Source organism: Melospiza melodia, chromosome 3 (genome assembly GCF_035770615.1).
Source record: "Melospiza melodia melodia isolate bMelMel2 chromosome 3, bMelMel2.pri, whole genome shotgun sequence".
NCBI classification, from domain to species: Eukaryota; Metazoa; Chordata; class Aves; order Passeriformes; family Passerellidae; genus Melospiza; species Melospiza melodia.
Window position 1 is genome coordinate 9,776,164 of NC_086196.1, and position 26,518 is coordinate 9,802,681.

The 26,518-nt window shown below is 37.5% G+C and overlaps 1 protein-coding gene across 2 annotated transcripts in view; it reads left to right on the plus strand.

Moving 5' to 3' along the window:
- The window catches only part of TRAPPC12 (trafficking protein particle complex subunit 12), a 49,832-nt gene extending 23,648 nt beyond the window's left edge, over window positions 1-26,184 (plus strand). For both annotated transcript variants that reach the window (XM_063150792.1, XM_063150791.1), the window contains exons 6-12: window positions 1,137-1,249; window positions 6,985-7,057; window positions 10,734-10,807; window positions 18,326-18,424; window positions 23,544-23,644; window positions 24,412-24,499; window positions 25,844-26,184. In XM_063150792.1, the coding sequence (XP_063006862.1) occupies window positions 1,137-1,249; window positions 6,985-7,057; window positions 10,734-10,807; window positions 18,326-18,424; window positions 23,544-23,644; window positions 24,412-24,499; window positions 25,844-26,086 (791 nt within the window). In that variant the 3' untranslated portion in view covers window positions 26,087-26,184. The remainder of the gene's footprint in view (window positions 1-1,136; window positions 1,250-6,984; window positions 7,058-10,733; window positions 10,808-18,325; window positions 18,425-23,543; window positions 23,645-24,411; window positions 24,500-25,843) is intronic.
- Window positions 26,185-26,518: the final 334 nt, after the last annotated feature.

Genomic DNA, 26,518 nt, shown 5'->3' on the forward strand with positions numbered 1-26,518 from the left:
GGGGTTAGTTCTCCAATTACAGTTTCAGGTAATGAAGTCATTTACTCCAAGTTTGCCCCCCCTCCCCAGTTCACTGTTTACATCTCCTGGGGCCTGAGACAATAAGATGTCCTTCTTGAGTTTCAGGCCTAGAGAGGAATTGTTTTGTCTGAATCAAATGGGAGAACAGTAGCTGACAGGCTATGGAGTTTTAGAGTTACACACTAAGGCAGTACAGGATCTGAAAAATATAAAAGCTAAATCGTAAGGCAGTGGTGGCGTGGTATTTTGCAAGGCCCAAATCCCCATTATGCCAGCTCTGATTTGGTTTCACTGGTGGTGTTTAGTTTATGTTTGGTATTGTTGTCTGTGTATCAGGATTATGCAGTTACCTGAAAGCAGGATGTTGCACACATTTGGGTTCACGTAAACTCCTGAAACTGCCTGTGAAGTTAGCCTGGATGCCCATAAGCATAGACAATGAGGTCATTGGCACTACTGCTACTAATAATAATTATAATAATTTAATAATAACACCGATAATAACAATAACAACAGTAGTGGTAGGAATAAACTAGTATTAATTTCTTTTTCTCCTCAAATATTGTTTAAAATTCCCTATTCTTTGATGTTTTAAATGAACCAGAAGTTACACAAAAGTATGCCAAGAGGTTTTCCATGCCCTGGTTAAATCTCTTTCTGAGACATACTTTGAAGGCCAGTAATTTCATCTTATTTCTTCTACGTTGGGTGTGAAATATACATAATTATTAAATGCAGGTAGAAATGTAGCTGCAACTAAAGTAAACTTCATTTTTTTAATCCTTCATTTTAATGGTTTGAAGAAATTTTAAATGAAACATTATACTTCCCAGTACAACTTGGTTTTGAAAATTTGAGTTAGGTGCACCTTCTTTTTGCCATCTTGATTATGGTTTACTTGTGTTCAAGACGTTTTAAACATGTCACATGATGTAGCTGAAAAGAAGTTTCCTGTTTTCTCATCTTTCACAGTTTTCATCAGTAGAAGAAAAAGATCTGAAGGCAAAATGGTCTTTGTGATATAAGCACTAGTGAGACATACCTTTTTTAACATAGGCAAATCACAAACTGATCATTATAGCAAACACACTTAACAAAATTAATTGTGTTTCTAGGTTCCATGGTTCCTTTCTCCATGCGGATTTTGCATGCCGAACTTCCTCAGTACCTAGGAAATCCTCAGGAGTCACTTGACAGACTGCACAGTATGAAGGTCATCTGCACCAAGGTAACAGCATCTCTAGGTACTAACATCTCCTAATGTTTAAGAAATAAATTTTACTGTCCTTATAAAGAACAATAAGTTTCAATTATGACATTTTTTACTTCATCTTGATGAAAATAAGAAATTTGCTATTAAAAGTAATGAAGTGCCTCTTGCATTTTAAGAGAGATCCTTCTCTTCTCTGTGGTAGCTCTGGCTCAGTTGAGTAGAGTAGAGGACAACATTTGTGCTTTTGCCTGACAAGATGTGGAGCACAGTAAGAAGATGTGTTTAAGGGCGAGTAGGAGAGATTTCTGTCCTTCACTCAGCTGTGTCCAGCTTGCTGAAAACAGTTGTTAATGACCTTGATCCTTCAGAAATAGTACAAATAACTGGTTTTAGAAACAACAGTCATTTAGGAATATAAATACAACCTGCTGTGTTTGATTGGGGTTTTTGTTTTGTTTTGTCAAATGCTATAATAAAAAATTGTGGCCTAAATTGTAACATGGGATTTGTCAGTGCTAACATGGGATTTGTCAGTGCTGAAATTGGAGTCATGGTGTTGTGAGCACTAACTTTGCCTACTAACACCAGCAACCCTTAACCATAAATATTTGCCCTTAAATGTTCTTCTTCACAGAAGTCTTTCCCAAGTAGTCTAATGCACCAGTGAGCATGAATTTTACAATGTGGTAAACTGAAGAATGCAACATTTTTGCTTTATCTATGACACTTGAAAGTTCAAAGTGTACATAAGATAAACACATGTGATCACTTTTCATTTTCATTATTCCTTGCAAGTTTCCTATATTGCTCCTTAAAATAACTTGATAGGGTAGTGAAAGGATTTGATTATTGCCAATTGTGTAGCTGTAATGGCATGAATTGTGTGAAATCAACTTTCTTCTAACACAGTAATATGTAGGAGAACCAAATGTTTACTGTAAAAAGCCCAGCTCTTCTTACTATGAGGGGAAAAATTGAATAGTTTAGGTAATAAGAAGTGAAAGTGGTGTTTTTTTTTGTCAAGTTGGAAAGAATTGATTTGGAAACTGTTGAGAAATATGTCTAATTTGGCCAAGAAGTGGTACTTCTTAGCATTTGAAGACTGCTGTTACCTCTCATCACTGTCCAGCTATTCTCTCCAGCCCTCTTCTTCATAAACAGTCCTCAATTTGAAGTAGTTCTGTTCTTCTAGGTAAATGCCATGCACCTCTATTGCAGGATTTCATTTCAGTAACATTTGCCTGCCCCAGTCTGCAGCACATCAGCTGTTTCACATCTTGAGTTTATGCAATCTGGTAGCAAGTGCTACACTGCCTGCCCTCAGTCATGAAGGTGCCACTAGGTTCCAAAACTAAACTGGTTTAGTTTTAATAAGTTTAATAAGTTCCTGAATCTTGTAATGAAGAGATGAAACTGAATGTGAACGAGGGAGTGACTGCTGAGTAGGGCATCCATCAGCTATCTGGCAGACTAGATCTGGCCATATCTCAGTTACAGTGTGATCAGCCATGATTCTCTGCAGATTAAAGATTGCTGGTCAGTAGAGGAATGAAATAAAAGGAAATTAACTGTCCCCACACACACACTCCTTTACAAGAACTTGAACTCATCTACAGCTTTGAGGTGGCTCTGCCTCTGATGTTTCTCTACAAGTGCATATCCTTAGAGCATATCCAGTGTACAAAGGAAGCTTGAAATACAACACGACATTTTGTTTGAACATAAACTAGGCTGATTATTTGTTTAAATAAGGGAAACAGAATATGGTGGAGAAGATGAAATAGAAATAGAGTTACAAATTAATATATATTTCCCTGCCCACTAAGTTCTTGGAGAACAGGTCTCTTTACTCATGTTCTCAGTCCATCAATTGCTAGTGACCTGGATCACTGCGAATTCTGTTATCTCTTGTACCCTTGGAGAAAGCCGCTTCAAAGCTGGCTCTACATCTTCCAAAAGCTCTTCTGAGGAGTCTCTCGTTCTCTGCACTTGGTGTTGGTTCAGAGATTGTCACCTCTTTGCCTCTGCCTTCCTGTGTCTGAGTTTGCAAGGTTTCCCCTGTGTTAGTGTGTTCAGTTGCAGCAAGAAAGACAACAATATCCCTTTGGTCCTGACAGCTTCCTCTGAGGCAGGATATGGTACGCAGCCAGGACAAGCTATTGTCTGTGCTGATGCATGCTCCTTTTTAAAGTACAATAGATAGATAACTACTAACAAATAAAACATCCTTCTTGGAAATATTTCTGATCAGTTATTCTTGATACCTCATTCCAGATTACTTCATTTGTTTGCATTCATTAAATACCTTAGTTTTTGGAGCAATTCAAGGACAGCTGTAGAAAGAAGAGTGTGAAAAAGGACAGCTTGTAAAGATAACTGTGTTTTTAAACACATTTGTAAATTGGTGGCAATTTAACCATTTGAAGTCAGGGCTGGCTGAAAAAGAACATTGTTTATATATATTCTGATTTTTGTATAGAAAAAAATCAGAACTGTTCTGTTGTTTGTCTAATAATCTCAATCTCAACTGGAATGTTCAAGAATATGGTTCTAATACTTACAAAAACCCATGGCATAACCAAGAAAATAGCATAAAGGATGTACACTCATTAGTCTTAATATTTGTATGTGACACTTGGGAACCATTTGGGTTATAACAGAATTAATTGGGGAGCTTTCAACCAAAAGCCTCTAGTGTTTTACCTCCCTATTTTAAAAAGTGGAAAAATAATCTTTGGTCATCCGTATTTACAGAAGGGCATACGAATCATCATTATGTAAATGAGATGATCTTGGAGTCATAAAAGCTAGAAGAAAGAAAAGACCTATTAGCTCACCTAGTCTGTCTCTGCAATGCAAAGTTGTTTTGTAGTTTTTAATGAGCCAGCCTATGGTGCTGAGGCCACATCCCCTGGGAGGTTATTGCAGGCTAATGGTAGTGCATTCTGATCATAAGAAAATTTGTCTTTCTATTTAATTTCTCTTTCTTAATGAAGGGGTGAGGTTTTTTTCCTATACAATACTTGATTTTAATCTGCTAAATTCTTTATTGCTTTTTGTTGTATATATTCTACAGATACCAGTCAACTTTAGATTAACCATTCAATTTAAAGATGGAATGGTATTTATTTTGGTTACTTGGTCTTTACAGCCTTCATGTACTTACATATCTCTGGTACCTGAAGCAGGATTGGAGGTTGGGTGGAAAAATGTTATTTTAATTTTTCCTGAATATATGTTTCCATATATATTTTTCCTGCAATAATGTTTTAGCTTTTCCAGTATTCCTACAAGTGTCTAATCAAGATCTGCTTAGATATTTTGCATCTTCTTCTATATGAACAACATTTGGGAAAGAAATTGTACCAGTCTGAGTACCCAAAAAGCCACAGCTCCAGAAGCACCAAAAAAGGCTGAATGGTGGTATGCATGTATTAGCAATTCTGGCATACAGGCAATAATAGATAGGGAGTGAAACAGAAGACTTGGTGAAGTAATACTAGCCAGTGAAACTAATTAGTGTACATAACAATAAGGGTTCAAAACAAGAAAAAGCACAGGTCATATGTAAAACTGATTAATTAAATGGTAGAAGTGTTCAATCATATTTTTCTTCATAGTAGGAACATGGGTGGTTAGAGCTATGTCGTGTGATATTGCTAGAATAAACAGTTTGCCACCTAAATATTTCATACTGATTAAATGCAATCATTTACACTGAGAAGCTGTCAGAATCATTAATGTTACTATTAAACAATTATTGGAAAATGGAGAAATACCCAAATACTGGAAAACTGCAGGTGATGTTTTTGTACTTAGGGGCAAAAGAGAGATAAACCTAGGGAATAAAACAATTAGCCTCAAATTATCACCAAGCTCTGTTTTAATGATGTTGAGCTTGAGGTCACAGCTAGATATCCCCGAGTAATGTCACAGAATGGTTAATGTAATACTCTAATTGTATGCTAATAACTAATTCTTCCTTTTTTTGATTATGTTAGTGAGAATGTTTTCAGAGAAATCCATTGTCTTTTTAAACATGACCGCATGTTGCCTTGATGAAGGCCCCTCATTGTATTTATACCATTTAAAGAGTAGGAATGTCAGGCCTTACCGAACCTGAGAGGAAATCACTAGATATTTTGTAGGGGAAGAGAAAGATCAGGGTTTTTTTAGACCATAGAAAGTATATTATAAAGTGGTTTGGATTTGTGGGACAGAAGAATGTGGGGTTTTTTTCTGACAAGGTTCTTATTACACACTAGCATCTAACACTGGAAGGTGGCACTTTGATTTCTAAGTGATTTCTAGGTGGCTGCACTGCTTTTGAAAGTGGGGCTGAGAGTCAGTCTTGCAGGCATGCCACTGCCAGCTCATAAATTGCCACCTGTCAGCTAAGCTGCAGTACCTACTGGTGTATGCTCATAGCCTCTCAAAATCTGAGGTAAGGCAGCTCAGTCTAGCCCTCTGAACAAAGCTTACAGTAAACCATATTACCTTGGATTTGTCATGGCCTAACAATTCTTACCAGGAAAATTAGCCTGCCTCAGCTGACAGGTGGTAAATGTTCTACATTCATTGTGTGTCTCTCCTTGCTCTTAAGTTCTTTGTAGCTGAGTTTATGAACTTCAAAACTTCACTCTAGTCTGTGAAACGGGCTTGGTATCTCATAGGGCAATTTCTTCCAGCTTAATATTTTTAAAGTTGGTGGCATGAGATGACTTTCTGGGGGTACAGATTATCTTGATTCGCTATAGAAAACGCCAACACTCTTTCCAAGGCCAGATTAATTCTACCAGTCTTCTTTTTTGAGGACTTCCTCTATTGATTTGAAGTGTACTTTGTTGGTTTAGGAAAAGACAGTTGCTTCTTATACTGCCAGAAGCTGAAAGCTCTTTATTTGGAAGTGTGCTCAGTCCCCAGAAGAGGCAGTGCCTTCTGTTTCCTTCATTGGGTAACCACAGTGGCTGATGAAACAGCAAGTGGTGGTTTTTTGAAGGAAATCTCAAGCGTTACTCTACAACCAAAGTTATACATCTGTAACAAGAAAAATGGGGTCATCTGTGGGAATTGGAAAATGAATTTGGAGAATTGTAATGGAAGTAGAAAAAGGAAAGTTGACTTGTGTTTCAAATGGAGTCTTGCATGCATACTTTAAAAGTGCTTCAGACACAAACTTCATTAGGTATGCATTTCCATTCTTCCAATAAAACAACAAATGTTTCATTCACTCAACAATTTACATGAATTAAAATCTACGATAAATTAAAAAAAAACAATAATCCCTAAAGTTTGAGAAGGAAATTGTAATAAGACCTAAGAGGAATACTTCATTAAAGACAAAATCATGAAACTAAAGAAACTAAAGCCCATACTTAGGGAGAAGTCAGGAGGCTGTGGCCTTCTCTGAAAAAAATCAGTTTTGACTTTCACAGTGGTCATTTCATTTAATGTTCATTCTCTCATGGAGCATATTTCCTGTTTTACTTAAGAAAATGTGTATGACCCCAGAGTGTGTTAACATTTAATGTTCTGTAAGTATTTGAACTCTAACATTCTTCTACAGTATGATGACTTTCTTACTTTGTGCAATTGATCTAGCTATGGTAATAACCAGTAATTTTGAACTGTACCTAGGTGAAGCATTCCTGCATGAATTGGTTTACACAAAGACTGTCCATTGTAGATAATTTGCATTAAATATATAGTGCTGTTTAAACTCATGTTGCTACTTTAAAAAATTACTACAGATACTAGAAAATTTGGAACAAGGCTTAGCTGAAGATGGAAGTATGACTAACATTACACAGGAGAACAGACAAGGTAGGTATTAAACATTTTTTTCACGGATGGTGCGTTTTTATTGCTTGCCTAAGTGTGCCAGAAGTTTTCACAAGACTGCCCCAGACTGGTTAAAACTGTAGTTTTCTAATCTTATAGCCTACTCAGCCCCTGAAATTATACACTTTGTACTACTTTCTGCTGGAATTAATTTCACAGTTTTGCCCTTGATCAAACTTGTGCAATCAATCAATTCTTTTTCTTGCTTAGGAGAAACAACATGGCTGTTATCCTTTAGTGATGAATATATAAGTGTTTTGCTGTTGCAGCTAGATAGGTGTTTCATCTTAAGCCTTGGCTGACTGACTCCTCTCAAACCTCATGCCTGCCATCCACTCAGTTTTTTCAGACTGAGCTACCACCATACAGTGGCTACTCTGGCTTAGGGTGCTGCTGCACAGATGGCTGTGTCTCACTGTAGCTGCATGGTACTTGGACTCCTGAAATATCTAAGGCACTCTTTAGAATAATATTTAGATTATATAGAGCTATGTCATCATTTTCATGATTGTATATACAATTATGTTTTCTCCTGTTCTTAGTGATGTTGCTTCAATAGCTTAGGGCGAATTACTGCACAAAGAAGGGTGTCCAGGACAAGCTTTTTTTTTTACAGAATTTATACTTATGAGGTCACTTGAGTATACTTGAAAATTACACAAGAGGAAACATTTTAGGCATTGCTATGGATTGTATGGACCCCTTGTGATGCCTAGCAAGTTCAAAATGCGCACACCAAGAAAACAAAAAACTTTCACCTTTAGCTAACCGTCTAAGAAATGTTACCAAGTTCTTTCTAAGAGACCATTCACACAGAGCCCATGGAAAGCATAAGTCTAGCTCTGAGATAGAAGAGGCTGGATAGTGTTAATAGCAGAAAAAAGTTATAAATAATTCCTTAAACTGTCTGTATGGAAGGGTGCAGACCTGTTTGAACTTTTTTTCTACCTGCTCTTGAATTTGACTGGATGTGAAAGTTGCTTTAATATGTCACTGTACCTGACTTGATTCACCTTGTGAATGCATCCGAAAATCATGAACACAAGTGAGCAGCATATATCATAAAGATATTTGCACATATAGTCAAAAGAATATATTTACAACTCTTCTCATAAGGTTTAGGAAAAATGGAAATAATCTTATATTGAAGTTAGACACAGCACTTCGTGAGTTCCTGTTCTTTTCTCTTGTATTCTTTTTGCCTCTGTTCTTCTGCTTACTTCTCCCTGCTAACATTTTCTGCCAGAATTTTGATCCTTATCTCCACATCTTTTGTTTTTTACAACTTTAGAAGCAAAGTGTTTATCCCCCTTTAAGGTACAAGGACTTTTTACAAGCTGAATCATAATCCTGTGTCCTGCAGTCTGCTTCACTCGTGGCTCCTTGCTTTTCCTCTCTGCTTCAGAGCTCAGATGGGCTCAGGAGGAGACACAGTTAGAAAAGCAGCAGCTAGTAGTTATCAAGGGACATGGCTACAGAAAATTTGGAGTGATCTTTACTTGTCTACTGTGCAGCTGCCTCTAGGTTTAAGACTGCCAAAAAGCCCAGGGGACATTTGCAGAGGCTGTTGACTGCTGTTGTCTGTGGAGGTCAGCCAGGGCTGCTCCCTCTCTGCTTCGTCTCTGCATTTGGAGCTCCAGGAGGCTGATAATGGGTTTGCTTTTTTTCATTTGAGACTTGCTGAAGCAAACCTTATTAACTTTATGTGGAGACAGCCCTAATTCATTATGGGGATTATGCTTAGCATGTAATTTCCATGCTGCTGATGTAAGAAGGTGCAATACCAATCAACTTAAGATGTGCATCTCTAGCCTCGAACAGAGCACCTCATTTGCCAGATTTTCAGCAGGCAGAGAGATTTAGCATTGCACCACTTGCCTGGTAACACATTCTGTAAGATGCCAATTTTGTAACTTCACAGTGCCTATTGAAATGAATGGCAGTGTGGAGTACAGAGCCCTTGATGAAAAAAAGGAAAAGCAAATGCTTAGAGTAGAAGCATGGCCGCATGGACCTGCAGAGAGTGTTTCAGGCATCTCAGTAAAACACAGTGATCTGCTGTTGGGTTTTGGTTTTGTTTACTGCTTTGCAGGTTTTTTTTAACCCCTTTTCTCAGTGCTTAGAAGCCTCATCACACAGAGCTACAGAATTTCCAGATCAGGTTCCTGTTCAGTTTATAGCACAGGCTGAAGACATCTGGTTTGCCTACTTTGCAGTCCTTTTTTGAGAACTGTAGCTGGTGCTATCTGATTGTTAATATGAAATCTGGATGTCTTACAGTGTAGGAATCAACATCTAGTTTGTTGTCACCTAAGTCCTACAAAACTGACCAAACTATGAGAACATGCAAAAAAAGAGATATTTACTTAAGTGAAATAATGAAGGGCAGTTATTTAATTGTGTTAGGATTTTGCAGATTCCCCGAAGGAAAGAAAAAAAAGGAAATGTGTCATGAAGTATTTATTCATGGTTTGCAGTATTGTCTCCATTAGTAGCACTCGGGATGTGTGGTCCCAGGGGAATTTCTAAAACAAAAGCTAGGAGAAATGAATGATTGTAAGGTACAGTGGATGAAATACTGGGTTCAGTCTTGGACCCTACATTATAACCCTCTTTTTGACAAAGATAATTTGCAAATATTCATGGGTTAGATTTTTTTTTATTGTTGAAGAGGATGGAAGGATTTTTCCTTTTTAGGAAAGGTGATAGGCATTTCACCAAGCTCTTCTTATTTGTAATGATTTCTTTGTGTGCTGAAAGAATTATCTGTGTAATCTGCCATGCTTTCATCAGTGACTACATTAATGATACAAATGAGTGGTCTCAGCTATCACAGTTTTATTGAAATAGCCTCTTCTCCCTTCCCCCCACTCTCTTTCAAATCATTACAGTGACCTTGACAGCTGATTGACTGAGATACGTGTATTTTTCAAATGGACTAAATGAATAGTCCTAATGTTTATTTTTGACGATTAGAGAAATATTTCTAGCATTGATCTATGGTTCTGTAACATGAGAGAAAATAACAGTCTGGGTGCACTGTTCTTTTACAACATCAGGAGTCTCTCTGCAAAGCAAAAGGAAGAAATCTGCTGCAGCTTTTAATGCCTGCAAGCTCCAGGAGAATAGGGAAAGCAGACAAGCTTGGCAGATTTTTTTCAGCATATCTCTCAGCCAGAGGCAAGCACAAATAGTCCCAGACTCAGACATTTCTCACTCTGCATGTTTTGGCTCTTAGATGACATTCTAGCTATGTTTGATTTTTTAATTTATCACATTTAATGCTGTCGATTACATGTTTTTAAACTGTTGCTCATTATCTCTCGAATCCTTTTATGCACCTTTTGTTCTGATGTTGGAAAATGTGTGGCTTATTTTGGTGTTTAATATTTGGCCTGAGCTGAGAGCTGAGTGACTGTCTATTGCTCTGCATTGTTGCCTTGTCTATGGTACCCAGAGCTGCTTGAGCAATTCCCTTGGAGAGATGCAGAATTCTCTGATGCTGCAGCAGGGCTGAGGATTAAAAATTCTAGGCTAAACCCCAGTGGTGTTAACGAGGGGGACCTTTCAAAATCGTAATTCATAGGACCAATAATTGATGGCAAGAAAGAACCTCTAATTTATTTGTGCAAATTCACAAGCTGCTCTTATTTTGCAGCCTCTGTTCAGCTGTGGAGGTCACGTCTGGGCCGGGTGATGTACTCCATGGCAAACTGTCTGCTAATGATGAAGGTACGTGGGTGGCAGAACTGCAGAGGTACCGTATATTCCAGAATAGAATGTCAGAGAAAATGCCAGTGAATTACTGGTGCAGAGATAAGGGAAGACTACCTGACAGTACATTAAGGTTTTGCTTAGTGGAGAATTAATTAGGCTTAATAATGTCTTATTTAATAGATAGCTATTTGCAGTAATGTTCTTTGGGAACATATCTGTACTTATTTCTCCCCAAATCATCCTAGAGAACATGCAATAACAATACAGAATTTGCATTTTTAAATTGAATTTTTCAAACACTTAACTAAATGCTCTAATTAAAAGCAATTATGTGCTCTGCCTTTTTCAAACTGTGCACTAGGAATGTTGCTCTGTTTGTGAGGTTTAATAACACTGTAGCTTTTGTAGCTGATAGAGATCCAAAACATCCAAATACATCCTCCCTTGTCAACTGATCTCAGTTGTAATATGTCTTCTTTCAAGTTTAAATCCTCACTAGTGGGTAGGGGTGGAAGAGAAAGCAATAAAAGCAAAAGTGACTAGCTGTCACTGCTGGGGTTTTCTGCCTTGATTCCTCCTTACATTTTTTAACCAATTGTATTCCATTTGGTGCAACACTCAGCTCCTTGTATTCTGGAAGCAGAAATAAAACGACTTGTGCCGATCCTGTTGTGGTCAGGAAAACAGGGGTGTCACCATTCTTGCTGTTACTCTGAGCCTGACTGTGCTCTACAGATCAATTAGCAGCAACAGCCTTGGAGCAGGGATGTCCGCAGTGGAATCCTCACAGGCCAAGATTTGCACTCCTGGCTCCCCGCTCTTCAGTTACCCAAGGTCATGCCAGACCTGATCATCTGATGTTTACTGAGCTACTTCCCAAACAAGGCTCCATTCTTAATATTACAATACCTCAAAAAAGTATGGCTTGTTGTTTTGGTTTTTTTTTCATATAAGAGCCGTCTATACAGCTTTACTTGAAATAGAATATTCTTGTTGTGGGAATTAGGGGAAACACACATTTATTTTCATGATTATGTTATAATAAGAGCATTTCTGTCTTGCATAGAAATAATTGTTCATTAAAACAATTTGTCTTTTGAAGTAGGTACATGACATAGGCTCATTTTTTAAATCATTCTCCTTTTCAGTAAACAAGTGAAGAAAAGCATGAGCTGCTATCCCAAGCAAAGTAGAATATATAAATAAAAAATACTGGTATATATACTTTCAAAAACTTCACTTTACTTTTTGCTGTGAATTCTTTTTTAACTCTGTGTTTTTCATGTGTACACAAATCTGCATGCACACACAGTTCTCAGCTTTCTCTGGTTTGATCTTGTTAGTGCTATTTTCTTTGAGTAACAAATACATTTGTGAATACCAATTATCATCTTTTTCGAAATTATATTTCAAAAATATGGCAGCTCAGATACTTCTTAAGACCAGTTGTATTTAGGGCCTATCTCACAGCTGTTGAATTAAAAATTTATGGTTCACAAAAACTTCCAAATTACCCACAATTGCATGTTAATGCATAATTACTTCCATATGAAATTTGCATTTCAGTGAATTGGCTATAGAGTACCTGTGAGTCTTTCAGTTTTCAGGAATATCCCCAGACCTTTCTAACATGCAGCAGTCCTGTAGTCATCTTCTCCACCTTCCAGAGTATTCAGCATGAATCTATTCAGATTAGTTTTAAACACACTTTCGTAAGTTCTCCCATTATCGGTTATATTCATTTAACACGGTTCCACCCTTTTTTGCTGTTGTATCATATACTTTAAAAGCTGCATTTGTTTTTATTCGAGTGTTTCAAGTGTGTGTCATTTAAGAAAAAACGATTTCATTCTCCAAGTCAGCACCATCTATTGCCATCTAGTGACCATTTACAATATTGCAGCACTGTGCTTGATCCCCGGGTACTGATAGGTGATGGAATACCTTGGGCAAGTAGTTGATGATTATGATTATGATAATAATTTATTAAAGTAAAACGGTGTGACTTAGGTATGAAAAAAAACCCCAAACATGTCATCTTACTTTTACTGACATCTTTCTTTTGCCAAAAAAACTACAGTAGTATTTAACAGGGAACAATCTTGTCAGGATTGACACTTGAAAATTAAAAAAAAAATCCACCATGATTAGATGTTTGCCCTATAACTATTTAAATCTAATTTCGTTAGCCTCAATTCTTAATTAGGTTTATTTCATGTCATATCTTTTCTGCAATACTTACATGAATCAAAGAATTCTGTTTATGTGGTATAATGATTTTTTCCTTTTTAAATATGTCTCATTTGTTTCATAGTTAAACATCTCCTTCAATTTTGAGATAGAGGGTTATCTTATTTTGGGGTAGAGAGTGAAGGCCAAGTGGTTCACCCAGACACAGGAAATGAGTCATGTCTCCTGCACCCTGGGAATATCTTTCCTAGGTACTGAGCTCTGCCTGCTGTGTCCCTTTATCCGTGTGACCAGTGACAGTTTGGTAGTAGTTCAAGGCAGTCTTTCTTTCCTGTTCATCTCCCTTTCTTTGTATAACCTTTCTTAACTGGGTTCTGCCTTCTTTCTGTGCACCATTGTTGGACTTGACTTAACCAAATAACAAAGAAATGGTGGATCCCAGTTTTATCAACTGATATGAAACAGCATTCCTGTTTCCTGTGAATAAGGGGAAACTTCAGGATAGATGTGGAAATACAGCAGGAGAAGAAGGGGAGGCCATATAACCTCTCACTGTAGACTTCCATTTACAAGAACTGTGGGCTTATGTCACTATGAAAGCATGTGCTGAATATAGCAGCATGAGGGGAGCATTAATTTAACATACAGCTGATGATGTGCATTGTTTCATTTCAAAAGTCTATCTGCAAAATGCTTGTCACTTTACTAAATCACCATGGAAGTGTCTTAAAAACTTTTTAAGTTGTTTTCATCTGAGGTAAAATCACTTTTGACATCATCTTACCAGACTTTGCTCTCTCTAAGGAATAAACACTTAAGTATTTTCCACATATATTATAAATGCACTCTAATTAAAGGCACATTTTGTGCTTTTTAGTTTTCTTCAGTGTTGTGTTAGCTTTTGTAGAACTTGCCCTTCATAAAACAGAAGCATTAAAATTGATTTTAATCTGAGTAGAATACAATTAAAATGGTACCAAGAAGGAGGTAACAGCTTGTGCTAGTGACACAAGGGAATGATGCCTGAGGACTTTGGTTCCTGTATGATTTAAAGGAGGATGACCGGCTTTTGCCTGAGTGCTGCAGTACAGCTCTCTGGATTCTTAGCACTGTGAATCTCTGCTTTCATAACCCTTCCACAACTGCACTAGATGGAGAGGAAGGATACGTTATCCCTGTCCTCTCTCCACAAAACAAAGTGTTTATGAACTCCTTGTAACTAAGATTTTTAGTCTAAGGTTTCTTGAACTTATTCTCAACATTCTATACATCAAGGTCATTTATGCTTATTTCTAATTAAGTACTTAAAGGTTGGGATGAGGGGAATATGAGAAAGTGTAATGCAGTAGCCATGAAGGGAAATACAGTTATACTGTGGTGCATTACAAAAAACACTCCAGCAACTAGGTCCAGTAGCTTTCTAGAACTGTTTTATACTATTTGCTATCATTATATACTATTATATTTTATAATAATGTAATAATATATTATTATATACTATTAACTATTATTATACTATTTACTAGTATATGTAATGTTAGCCCCAAATTTCCATAATAAAAGAGGTATTGAGTTATAAAACAATAGGCCAATTCTCATTCATATCCTAAATAGTGTAACTTCAAACCTTCTTTTGTGATTTTTTTACAAAGATATGGAAAACTGGAAGGTTCTTAATATTTTTTAATTAAAGACCATGACAATATGTCAGCCCCATCTCTAAGTCTTAAGATCACAAACTGTACTCATTGGGGTTTTTACTGGCAAGACTGAGTATGTTTTACTCCTCACAACCACACTTTGTATACGTCAAGACTTCACTTCTCAGTGGAGGGTGTGTATTTATCATTCCATGAGACAATCTTTGTTGTGTTATGTCACATTAGCAAAACTGTGAATGGGAACAGTGAGACCAAATATCTATTTTACAATGTGCTCTGTCAGAAGGAACTGTCAGAGAAGAAGCCTCTATAACTCACCACAGAATAGTAGTATTCTGTATCACATGTAGGATATTCAAGAAATCTCCTAATGCTTTTATCATAGTGTGAGGAGAATAATAAATGCATATTAAACTCACTGAGGGATCCACAGGTGAGCACAGAATGAGGTTGTATTTAGAAGTGAGCCTAGATATGATGATGTTTCACAGTTTCATCCTGAAGCCATCCTTGTTTGTGCCTTTGGACATACATAATTTAGTCTCTTGTCATCTCCTGGAAGAAATGGGTCCTATTCCTATGACAGATACTGCAAGGCATGGGGTGGGTGAGCACAGATGTGACTTGCTGTGCTGTGCTGTTGTATGGGAAGAGGGGGCAGTGACCACCAACAGAGTGCACAGGCTCTTAATGTTCACCTCTAGTCTCACATTTCAGGAGCTGCCAGTGTTTCTGTACTTGTAATGCATATGATGTTGGAGATAGGGATGAGGAGTGCAGAAAAGGAGGATTTCTTTGCCTGTCTAGGCCAAATCCATGAAGCCCCTGCAGCATGGGCCTCTAAGACTTGGCTGCTTGTTCCTACCAAGGCTGGCTGCTGTGTACACAAGGGAGCCTGTGCTGCTGTGATGGTGCAAACACTGCCCACTCATGCAGCTTCTTGTGGCTGAGGCTTTTCTGCAGTCAGTTCATGCTGAGCTAAGCTGGCAGAAGCACTTTTCTGTCCACTTGCTGCATGGTCTCAGGCTCATGGGAGTTGTTTCTGCATCAGTTGGGGATGTGATTGCAGAGCCCCAGTCCCTTGTGGTTGTGCTGTGCATCTTTGTTGTGTAGCCAGAGCCTTAGAGTATGCACAGGAGTGAGCACTGCGTAAGGGGCAGCTTTAGACCACAGAATTTGATACAAGAAAATTATTTCTCTAGTGACCACATTTTACGTTTGAAGCGATAAAAATCACAGTCACAGACAATCCTTCAGACTCAGTAGATTATACTCTTGCAAGAATTACTAGGTGCTACAGTCATGACTGGGATTCCTCTAAAGAGCTAGATCAAAGGGTCCCTATTTCAAGTTTTTTATGAGTGCCTAACACAGTTGTACTCCATGATCAAGTAAGTCCTTTACTGAGAGACGTTACAATGAAAATTGAAGTTTTCCTAAATCATAAATTTATGAAAAATTATGGTTGCTTTAATTTCATCACATTTGAGTTGTGATTGATAAATACAGCAGCATTAAAATAAATATACTTGTGCATGTGGCATGTTGGTTTTCCTCTGAACTCTTTTTATTACCAGTAATAAGTGTGAACTTGTCATAGTACATTAGAATTGTAATAAACTCTAAATGTTAATAATTAATTGTTCAGAATTAATCGTTCTAACCACAGTATACAAGTTGTTTGCAAAAGAAAGGTCTTGCAGAGGGCTTTCCTGGACTATCTCATCTCCTGCTATTACAGACATGTAATTTCTCTCATATACAGATCAGACTCAAAAGCCTTTTCTTGACTTTTTGTTTGTATGAAACAATGTTTCAAATAGAATGGTTTGGGTCAGAACAGACCTTTAAAAGTCATCTACAATAACCTGTCCCTGCCATGTGCTGGGACCTCTTGAACTGGATTGGGTTACTGGGAGCACCAGCCAATCTGACCTGAAATGTTTCCAGGGATGGAGCATGCTCTGTATCTCTGAGTAACCCCTTCTGTGTGTTTCATTGCCCTCATTGTAAAAAATTCATTCCTATTATCTAGTCTAAATCAACCCTCTTTTAGTTTAAAACCATTATCCCTTATCCTATCACAACAGGCCCTGATATATACGCCCATTTCAGGTACTGAAAGGCTATAATGAGGTCTCCCCAGAGCCTTTTCTTCTCCAGGCTGAACAACCCCAACTCTCTCAGTGTTCCTTCCTGAGAAATGTTCCACCCACTGACCAATTTTGTTGCACTCCTCTGGACCTGCTCCAATACATTCATGTGTTTCCTGTGCTGAGGACTTCAGAACTGGATACTGGGGTTACTCCTTTGAAGTGCATCCTCCGGAAAAGAAATTCATTACATGTGGGGAACATTGCTTCCTCAAACCAAGCAGGAGATGAAGAAAAACAACCTTTCCCAGTAGCTGTGATCACATTAGGAACAAGTTAAATGAGTACTATAATTTGACTAAGACTAATGGTAGGGCAGACAGTATCCCAAGATGTCTGTGTAGTTTTTTAAGGTTATTCTCTGTTGTCCTTTGCTTTCTAATGCCCACCATGATTCTTGTACTAAGTTGAAGGGCAGGACTGTTGGGAAGCACTAAAGTGTTACAGCACAGAGAGTCCTCAGCCTTTGCTTGGCCTGGCCTTTGTAAGCAAAGGTGAGTGCTCTCCACCTCTGCTCACGTTTCTCCAAGCTGGCACAGCCCCGGGCCAGTGGACATTCCTACAGCCACAGCCGGTGTCAGCACAGAGCACGGGCAGGGCCTGCCACCTCTGCCTGCCAGGCCTTGTGGCCAGGCTTTGAAAATCATGTCCTATCAAGATCCTTGAATTACTGCAGCTCAACCATGAAAAGGCTGAACTGGGAGCCATTTGTTTAATCATGTGTCAGTGGTCCTTAGCTGGAGGCTATGCTGGCATTCCATCTTGCACAGGAATATCTCAATGCTGCTCCCTGCCAGCATGGCCTTTGTGCAGGTGTGAGGTACCTTGCAGAGCTTTCTGGAGATCAGAACCAGTCCTCCCCTCACTTAGTTTTGGTCCAAATACATTTTCTATTTAGATTACCTACTTTTATGCAGTAAGAAAGCCAGTTCAGGTGAAGGGAGGGAAAATGTCTTGTAATGCAGTAAAAAACCCAACAGTTTGGGTGGAGGAAGGGAAAATGTCCTGTTGCCCTTGGTAGTAGTGCTAGTTTGTCATCTGAACATGTGCAGGAATTGCAGTTTCTGTCATGTGATGTTTTTCACAAGAGCACGTGCACAGGCACTTCACAAAGCTTTGGAATATAGTTTGTTAAACCATGTAAATTATACACATATTTGGAACATGAGATACTTCCCAGGTATGTATACCCCCAGTCACACTGAAGGTGCTTGACTTTCATCCTAAATCATAATCTAAGATAAAGAGTAAATGTTCAGAGTTTTAGTGGCTATTAGCTACAAAAAGAATATGATCCTCTTAAAAGAAAAAAAAAATATCCCCTCTGTATGCAGTTCCAGTATAACTGAGAAAAGACCAATGTAGTCAGTCACTAGTGCCTGTAGCGATTGATAGAAATAACTGTCCCAGGTGACAAGTTGCAAATACTTAAATTCTGCTGGAATATGTCTTTACAAAGAAGGTGACTCAAAGGCTGAAGTATTCTGAGGTTAAATACCTGATTGTGATTGTATGCTTTCCACCCTTAGGACTATGTGCTGGCTGTAGAAGCTTACCACTCTGTCATCAAATATTACCCACAGCAAGAGCCTCAGTTGCTGAGTGGAATTGGAAGGATTTTCCTTCAGGTATGCATTTTATTCTAAATTTGCTAGGTAATACTGCTGTTGATAGCTACGAGAATAATCACTGCATTTAAAACTATAGCTGTTTTTGTAGGGTATATGTCAAATTGTAGAGGCAATGCTCAAAACAAAACCCCTTCTACCATGTCAGATACAATTAGGAAATATGAAGCACCTATAGTATTTAAAGTGCATTAGCAAACAAAGAACATGTTGTAGAAAATTATGCTAGTATTTTATTCAAAAAGTGACATTCTGTTTTCCCTAAAACTAAGGGTAAAACTCCCATTGACATCAGTGAGACAAAATTTCACTAAAAATCTCATGTCTCACTGCTTCAGACTGCAGGCAACTCTCAGTCCCACTGTATAACTGCCAACTTCATCTAGAAAAAGTTCAAGTGTCCTTCTTTTGTCCAAATCATATCCCTGAGAAGACAGGGGAGGGCACCTTAAAAGAGAAAAACAGTATACAGAAAAGTATAATAGAAGTCCATGTACCTGTACTGAATGGCAAATAAAAATAGATTTTATTTTTCATAAAATGATGCATCTGAATAGCTATCTGATCTTTTTAATTTTTAGCATCTCACGAGTTCTTTGCAGTTCTTTCATATTTCTGATACTGATAATTCAAACTTTTCCTCTTTCATCTACTTACTCTTATTATTAATAAGAACTCTAATTTTGGATTTTCAGGTATTTACAAATGATCTTATTTGTGACATTCCTGTAATAAAAATTATATTGAAATTGAGTAATTTACTCTTAATAGATAATTATTAACATTGCTTGCCTGAAATCATAGAATGTCATTCAAATTCAATTATGGAATTTCAGTTCTCAGCAGGAGCATGGCTTCACAATGTGTTAGACATGTCTGTCTTTAAAAGTCTCTAGTTTAAAGTGGATCTCCATCACTGTGGAGCAATTTTATGATATTGGCTGTGTGCATTAATTACTGCCTAAATAGGGAACATAATAATTATGTGCATTAAAGAATGGTACGTTAAATATGCAAAATACTAAAGGAAATACAAGTTGCTAATAGTTCTGGTCTTTCTGTGAAAATGACTGGGTGTTTTACTGGCACTTTCTTTCTGACAAGAGTGTCTACCCTGATGTCACACCCAAAGTCTGTTTTGTCATTCCATTTTCTCTGGAGAAATTTTCACTCCCATGAGGAAAGCATCTCCTAACGTAGAGAATGATTTGAAATCACTGCCCTCCACAGTGCTGTGACCACAGGGCTCCCCTTCTGAGGAGTTTTACTGTCACATCTGGGCATAGCAAAAGGGGTTATGAGGCGTCCTTGATATTTGCATGTGACCTTGATAGAAGTTAAAATGCAAATATTTTCATTTCTTCTAGCACCTTAAGGAGATAAGGTTTTATTGCTTGGCTTGTTGTCTTTTCCTGTCACAAAATTTTCAGCTCTCTTTGGGGGGTACTAGTGCAACAGATGCGAGATTTTGATATATTAAGAGAAATAGGGAGTGTCCAGTTAATCAAAACCAAGCCATTTGAATTAAAGATAAGTGTGTTGCAGTCCTGGGCATCATCATTTTGGTAAGATCACTCTGTGATAAGTGAGCACTGTTGACAAGGCACTCGCTGGAAAAAAAAATAAAATGTCTTGCAGGTAAAAGAGAAAAGCAGTTTTCTCATATTCAAATGTCACAACTTCTCAAAAATCAGTAGCAATTCCCAAATAACCTCAGACTCTGCTGCTGACTTTGAACATTTACCAAGAGAGGTGTAAGGCAGCCAGATTCCAGTTGCTTATGAGTCACAGATACTGTTTGACAGTAGACATCGCACACATAAAACAAAGCAATAAAGTGGAATAATTCAGGAGTTTAGCAGAAAAAAGTTGCAACCTTTTTAAACATGTAAAACTTTATTTCTTTTACTTTGATTTATTTGTTCTTAATTAAATTGAGCTAACTACTCTAAGGCATCATGCCCTCTTTATCTTCACACGTAAGTGGAACATAAGGAGGTCTGGATCTGACATACAACCTTTGGCTGTTGCCTTAAAAAGTGGGAAATGAGAATAAGAGAAATGAAGAATGGAGGAAAAGACAGCGTTTATCACAAAGAAATTTTCATAAAGACTGCAATTCTCTCAGCAGTCACCTGACCTGTAAAACAGAAACAATGAATGAATTAGAGAAACAGTGAATATATTTTAGTCTCTAGAATTATATTGTGTAGCTCTCAGTGGCTGACCTATCCAAAATTTCCATTTGAATAAGGACGTTAAGAAAAAAAATTTGAAGATGCCTGACCTTACCCTCTGCAATAAATTGCTGCAAAACTGAGTCAAAAGCAATAAAAAAATTCTAGAAGAAAACTAATCTTGGTTTCCAGATGAACAGCAAAGTTAAGCACATAGTATATAGGAGGCTCTTTGTTAGGGAATATGACTATTTGAGGTTAACAATAGAATCTTCATTTTTATTTGATGTGCTAATTATTATTAAATACTGAAGTCATACTTTCTGAGTTAATAAGTGATAAAATTATAAATAAGTGAATAAGTGATAAAGACCACTTAAATTTATTCTATTACTTTAATGGCTAATTAAAACTAGTTACTTCTTTTAAATGATCTTTCCCACCAAAATTTTTTAAAAAGTAAACTGTTTCCCCTCTGTGGGAAAAATGAGATTTAAGAGTTCAGCATATTTGCTGAGAAAATACGAGATGCTGCTAAGAAATCAGAACTATTCATGATCACAAATAATGTGTAATTAGTATCAAAGCATACTAGATTTGGACTCATCAAGCCTCTCAGGAGAGTAAACTGGTAACTTGCTTTAGAATTGATTGTTCTCATGGTTAAGGGATTCCCAGGCTAAAAATACTCGAGGACAGATTCATTTACACTTTGCCAGCATTATCTTCTTGTTAAATGTAATTATTTTCTTGGTGATTTACATCTTTAGTAGGATTTATAGAGAGAAGTCCTTTATCATTACAAGTGAATGTGTGGCATTTTCAGATGAATAATATTTGTTTTGAGTCCAGTTACATAACATCTGAGATAAATGCATCTGTTTCATTAGAAAAGACTATTAATGAGTATTCCAGAAATGCTTGGTAGATGGACAGCAATTGACACAACATCTTTGACTGCAGTGTTCAATTGGGTCATCTCCTAAACGTAAAGAAGAATAATTTCCTTATGTTGACATGGAATAAGCCTTGTAGTTAGAGGTGAAGCAGTATCTGTTGTATTAGTGGTGTTAGTAGTGGATACTGCCTCTGGGATATTCCCTTAAGGAAATTGGGAAGAAATGTAGATGAAGCCTTCAGATGGATGGATGTTTGCTGTCTCTGAAAAGTGCAGTTGGAAAGTCATTTGCTGATGACTGGAAGGACTTGCTAGTTGATCTTTTCCACAAGGATCTCTTTAGGGTGTGTAGTGTTTGTATTTTTTGGTTAGGTAGTGCTTGTACGATGAAATGTGAAGCATGCTTGTAGAATGTACAGATGATGCCAAGCTGGGAGTGCTACAGACACTATGAAGGGCAGGATCAGAATGCAAAATAATCTTGACAAGTTGAGAAGCTGAAATGTTAAATTGGCTGTGATTCAAACAGCAAAGGCAAAATGCTACCAAAGACTGGGAGTAATATACAAATACAAAATGAGAAGCAACAAGCCTATTTCCTGTAGAAAGGAAATAGGCTGAGAGTAAGAAGATTACACAAGGGTAAACGAATTGGACTTCCAGATACTTGGCATAAAAGCAAAATTTGTATTCACATGTGAAACAAAGTGATTCCTGCTTCTCACTGCTGGTGAGAGATGAGTTGGATCATGGAGACCTCTTATGTGGGCACTCAGGGAGGATGTGAAGTAACAGGAGAGAGTTCAGAGAATCCAGAAAGCATTATCTATGAGAAAAGGGTAAACACTGCTTTGCCTGAAAATTTATTTTCATTCTAGAAGGGAATAAAAAACTTTCAAGTATGCAAAAGACTGTAAAAAAAGAGGAGTCATACATTTTTCCCTACCACTATGGGCAGACAAAAAGCTGAGGTAAAAAGTGCAGTAAGATTGGAGGTATTTTCTGATGCTAGGGCAATTTAAGAATTCTGGATTAAGTTTTCTAGTAAGACTCGGGTTTGTAATATCCACCATCTGAGAGCATTAAGGAGACTTTGGCACATTTGTCACAAACATTTTTCATAGTGTTCTTAAAAATTGGGTGGTCTCTTAAGGGCCCCCTTGAATCTCCCCACCTGAGGACCGCCTGGTTTCCATGGTTTTATACTTCTGAGCTAGTTTAATTTTACTCCTTTTGATGATTTATTTTTGTCTTCTTCCATCTCTCCAGCCTGAAAAACATGCTGGTAACTTATTTTCCAAATAAGTGGCCTTCTTCAAGTATTTTTTTCATCTCAAAGAGCAATGTATGTGACACACCTTTAGATGAAATACCCCTTCCTTTTTAGAAATCCTCCCCCATTCCACCCCCTATCAGATTTGTACTTCTTTATACCAGTTTTCAAATCTCTCATTCCTTCATCCTGCTCAACTCACTCTTTGGTGTTTTTTTAATCTGCAAATAGTCCATCTTGCCAATATCCTCAATGGTCCATTGTACTGAAGTTGTTTTCTGATGTGGTGTGATGCATTGAAGATGTCCTGTGGCCCCTGGCTACGACCCAGAGGCTGTGGGTTAACCAGGTGTGGGTCCTGTGCTAACTGGTGTCTGTCTTTCCTTCCTGTGGAATCACGCCCATTTCATTGGAAGCAACTCTGACCTTTTCTCATTTTCAGCTACTGTTTTGAGCTGTGGAGTCAGTTACAACAACAGAGCTAGATGAGGATATGGGGCCTCCCTGCCCTACAGTCCTCAAGTGCTCCACAGCCCCAGCTGAGAAACTGCCATGGCCAAATTGGACATGCTTTTTGTGTGCTTTTCATTACCTTAACGTGGCTCTTCAAATACATTGCTTGGTAACAGGTGTTACCAGGTCACCTTGGTATAAAGAGCTTGGTAATGGACTTTGATATGCTGCATAAGTTTTTGTGTCCTTATAAGATATAATCAGGATGTAGCTCTTTTCTTCTTATTGTGGTAACTCACTTATGATTCTTCTGTCTAGATTGGAGACATAAAAACTGCAGAAAAATATTTTCAAGATGTTGAGAAAGTGACTCACAAATTGGATGGACTACAGAGCCAAATTATGGTTTTAATGAACAGGTAGGTAATTTAATAGCTAAATAAAATTTCTTAAAATGTAGTTCTAAAAGTATGCAAGGTGACAAACTACCCTTGAGACAATCCTGTTCTCTTCCTCTCTTTTATGGGACTTCATCTGTCATAGGTGAGACTGAATGGTGCACAGACTCAGGAGATCTCTCTAACTTGGTACAGTCGTATCATCCTGCATTGAAACTGGGATCTTGCAGTTGATTTTTTTTCATTCTTTCAGGCACTGCATATTTTCACCGTGTTTTTTCAATATACATTTGCATAAATACCTGTTAGGAGAGGAGAAGTTATTTTGGGCAGTTATCCTACAATCAGATCTGCCAGGAAAGTGCCACCCGGTAGCTTCAAAGGATGCTTGAATACACTGTAGTAAATTGAGCTGCGTGATGGGGAACTCACTTTGCAATGGTTAGCACATTGGCTTAATATCTTTAGAGGATACTATTCAAAAGTGTCCTGAAAATTATGTGGCTGATTTCATGAAGAGAAATAATTCTGGGAAGAGAGTATATGCATTTAAATTAATAAAACACAATGAAGACTGTTGCTCTTGTAGACAAAAAATACAGCTGAGCGATCCAAGTTGTCATTCCATTTGTCTGTAAATCAGTGTCTCCTTCACACTGTAAAGAACAAATGTCAGAAACTCTCACATCTGTAACAGGAAAAATAAAAAATGGTGTCCATTCTTTTTAAAATGTATTATTACCTTGGGTTTATGAGTAGAACTCATTTATATGTCACTTACTTTCTAGAGCATTTCTCCACCTCGGTCAGAATAATTTTGCAGAAGCTCATCGATTTTTCACAGAAATTTTAAGGATCGACTCATCAAATGCTGTGGTAAATCTTCAAATTGCTACATATATAATGAACACCTAAATTATTCTCGTAGTACTTCATGCATGGATTTAATTAGTGCCCAGAGTATGCTCAGGGCTTTACAGAAAAATGGGATGTGGCATGTGTGCCAAAAGGTTTTCAGTATACATAAGGATAAGGTGGAAAATGGGATGGGAAATTAAGAACCAGTCTGTATGAAGGGCGTGAATACTTAGGCATGCATGTAGAAATTCCAAGACACTCTTCTTTTACAGGATCTTTGCAAAAGCACTTTTTTTGGCACTCACTGTTTTTAGCATAGACTTGCATGTCAGGAAAAGAAATGGCAGCTGCCAACATGTATAAAATTAACTTGATTTCACACAACATTGAAAGGATATTGTAATTTTAAACATGGCATTTTTCACATGTTGTATATTGGAGCCTTGGGTTCCTGTCACTAGCTGAGATCAAAGAGCTGCATATTTACCTTTGGGTTTCCTACACCTGGCAGTTTTTCAGTGCATGGTCACATAAGTGTTCCTGAGAAGTCAGACAGCTTACCCCCAGTAATCTGCTCCAAGGCCATCTACAGACTGAAGGGACTGAGTTTAAGAAACACATGAATTGCATTATTTTGCAGGCTGTAAAATAGCGTGTATTATAAATCACACAAGATCAGTAAGGTTTCCTGAATGGACAGAAAAATATTTTTTTCTGAAAGGCCATGTTCTTCCTTTATCTTCAGCTTTAGAAGATATGAAAGTTTCTGCTGCCAAACATGTTATCACATGTTTTCACTTTGTACTGTTGGAATCTTTCAGTAACTCATAAAACCCATTTTGTGTGTTAAGGAAAATGGAACCTGACTTTATCATTCATATATATTTAGACTGCCCTATCTGCTGGATTTACGTGAAGTCAGCTGTAGATGCCTTTGTGATAGGAAAGTGTCTTCCTGTTGCTTATGTGGACATGTAAGCCAGAGAGAGAGAAAAACACTTCTGAAAATATAATGAAGTAATTAAAAAAAAATCTATGAAAATGCATGTAGGAGATCATGTGGTTTCTGAAATTTGTTTCTCTTGGCTTTCAGATTAATGTCCTATACTATTTATATTTCATTTTAAATTGTCTTTTAGAGTTTCAGTTCTTAGACATCAGCAGGTTCTAGGATAGCATTGTATAATTGATAATGTATTTTAGTTTTGCACACACATGCAGAGTAGTAATTCTTAGCATACAGTAAATATGTTGTAACTGCAGATGCTAGACTTCTTCTTTTCCTTCTCTCTCATCGCTTGTAAATGCATATATATATATATTTATAAACACACAATTTGTTGACAATATGTTTTTCCCTAGGCTAACAACAATGCTGCTGTTTGTCTGCTGTACCTGGGGAAGCTGAAGGATTCCCTCCGGCAGTTGGAAGGAATGGTTCAGCAGGACCCTCAGCACTACCTGCACGAGAGTGTCCTCTTCAACCTGACCACCATGTATGAACTGGAGTCCTCTCGCAGTATGCAGAAGAAGCAGGCACTTTTAGAGGCTGTGGCTGTCAAAGAGGGTGATAGCTTTAATACTCAGTGTCTCAAGTTGGGATAGATCATTTCCAACTAAGTTTTTCCAGCAAGGCTGATTTTTTTAAATTGTATATACTCTCACTCATGTGTAAATGTGAAATAAAATCTATTCAATTATGATATTCAGTGGCATTACTACAGAATCTGTCACCTCTAATAGGCCTGTCATTGCAAAGACTTCGTGCTGACTTAGAGCCAGCTTCATCCCTTTCATCCCTATAGGTCTGTTTCTGTCCAGTTACTCCTCATTACAGTGCACTACAATATACATGTGTGTATACATATAATTATATATATATAATCAACTACTCAGATTCTTTTATGAGAAAAACTGAATTTAACCTTATTTTGTCTTGATAATTTTGCAGTAGTCATTGAGTAGCCAATGAGCTTATTTCATCAGCTAGGAGTTATTGACAGAATATCAGTATGTGTATTATGGAAAGGAAATTCT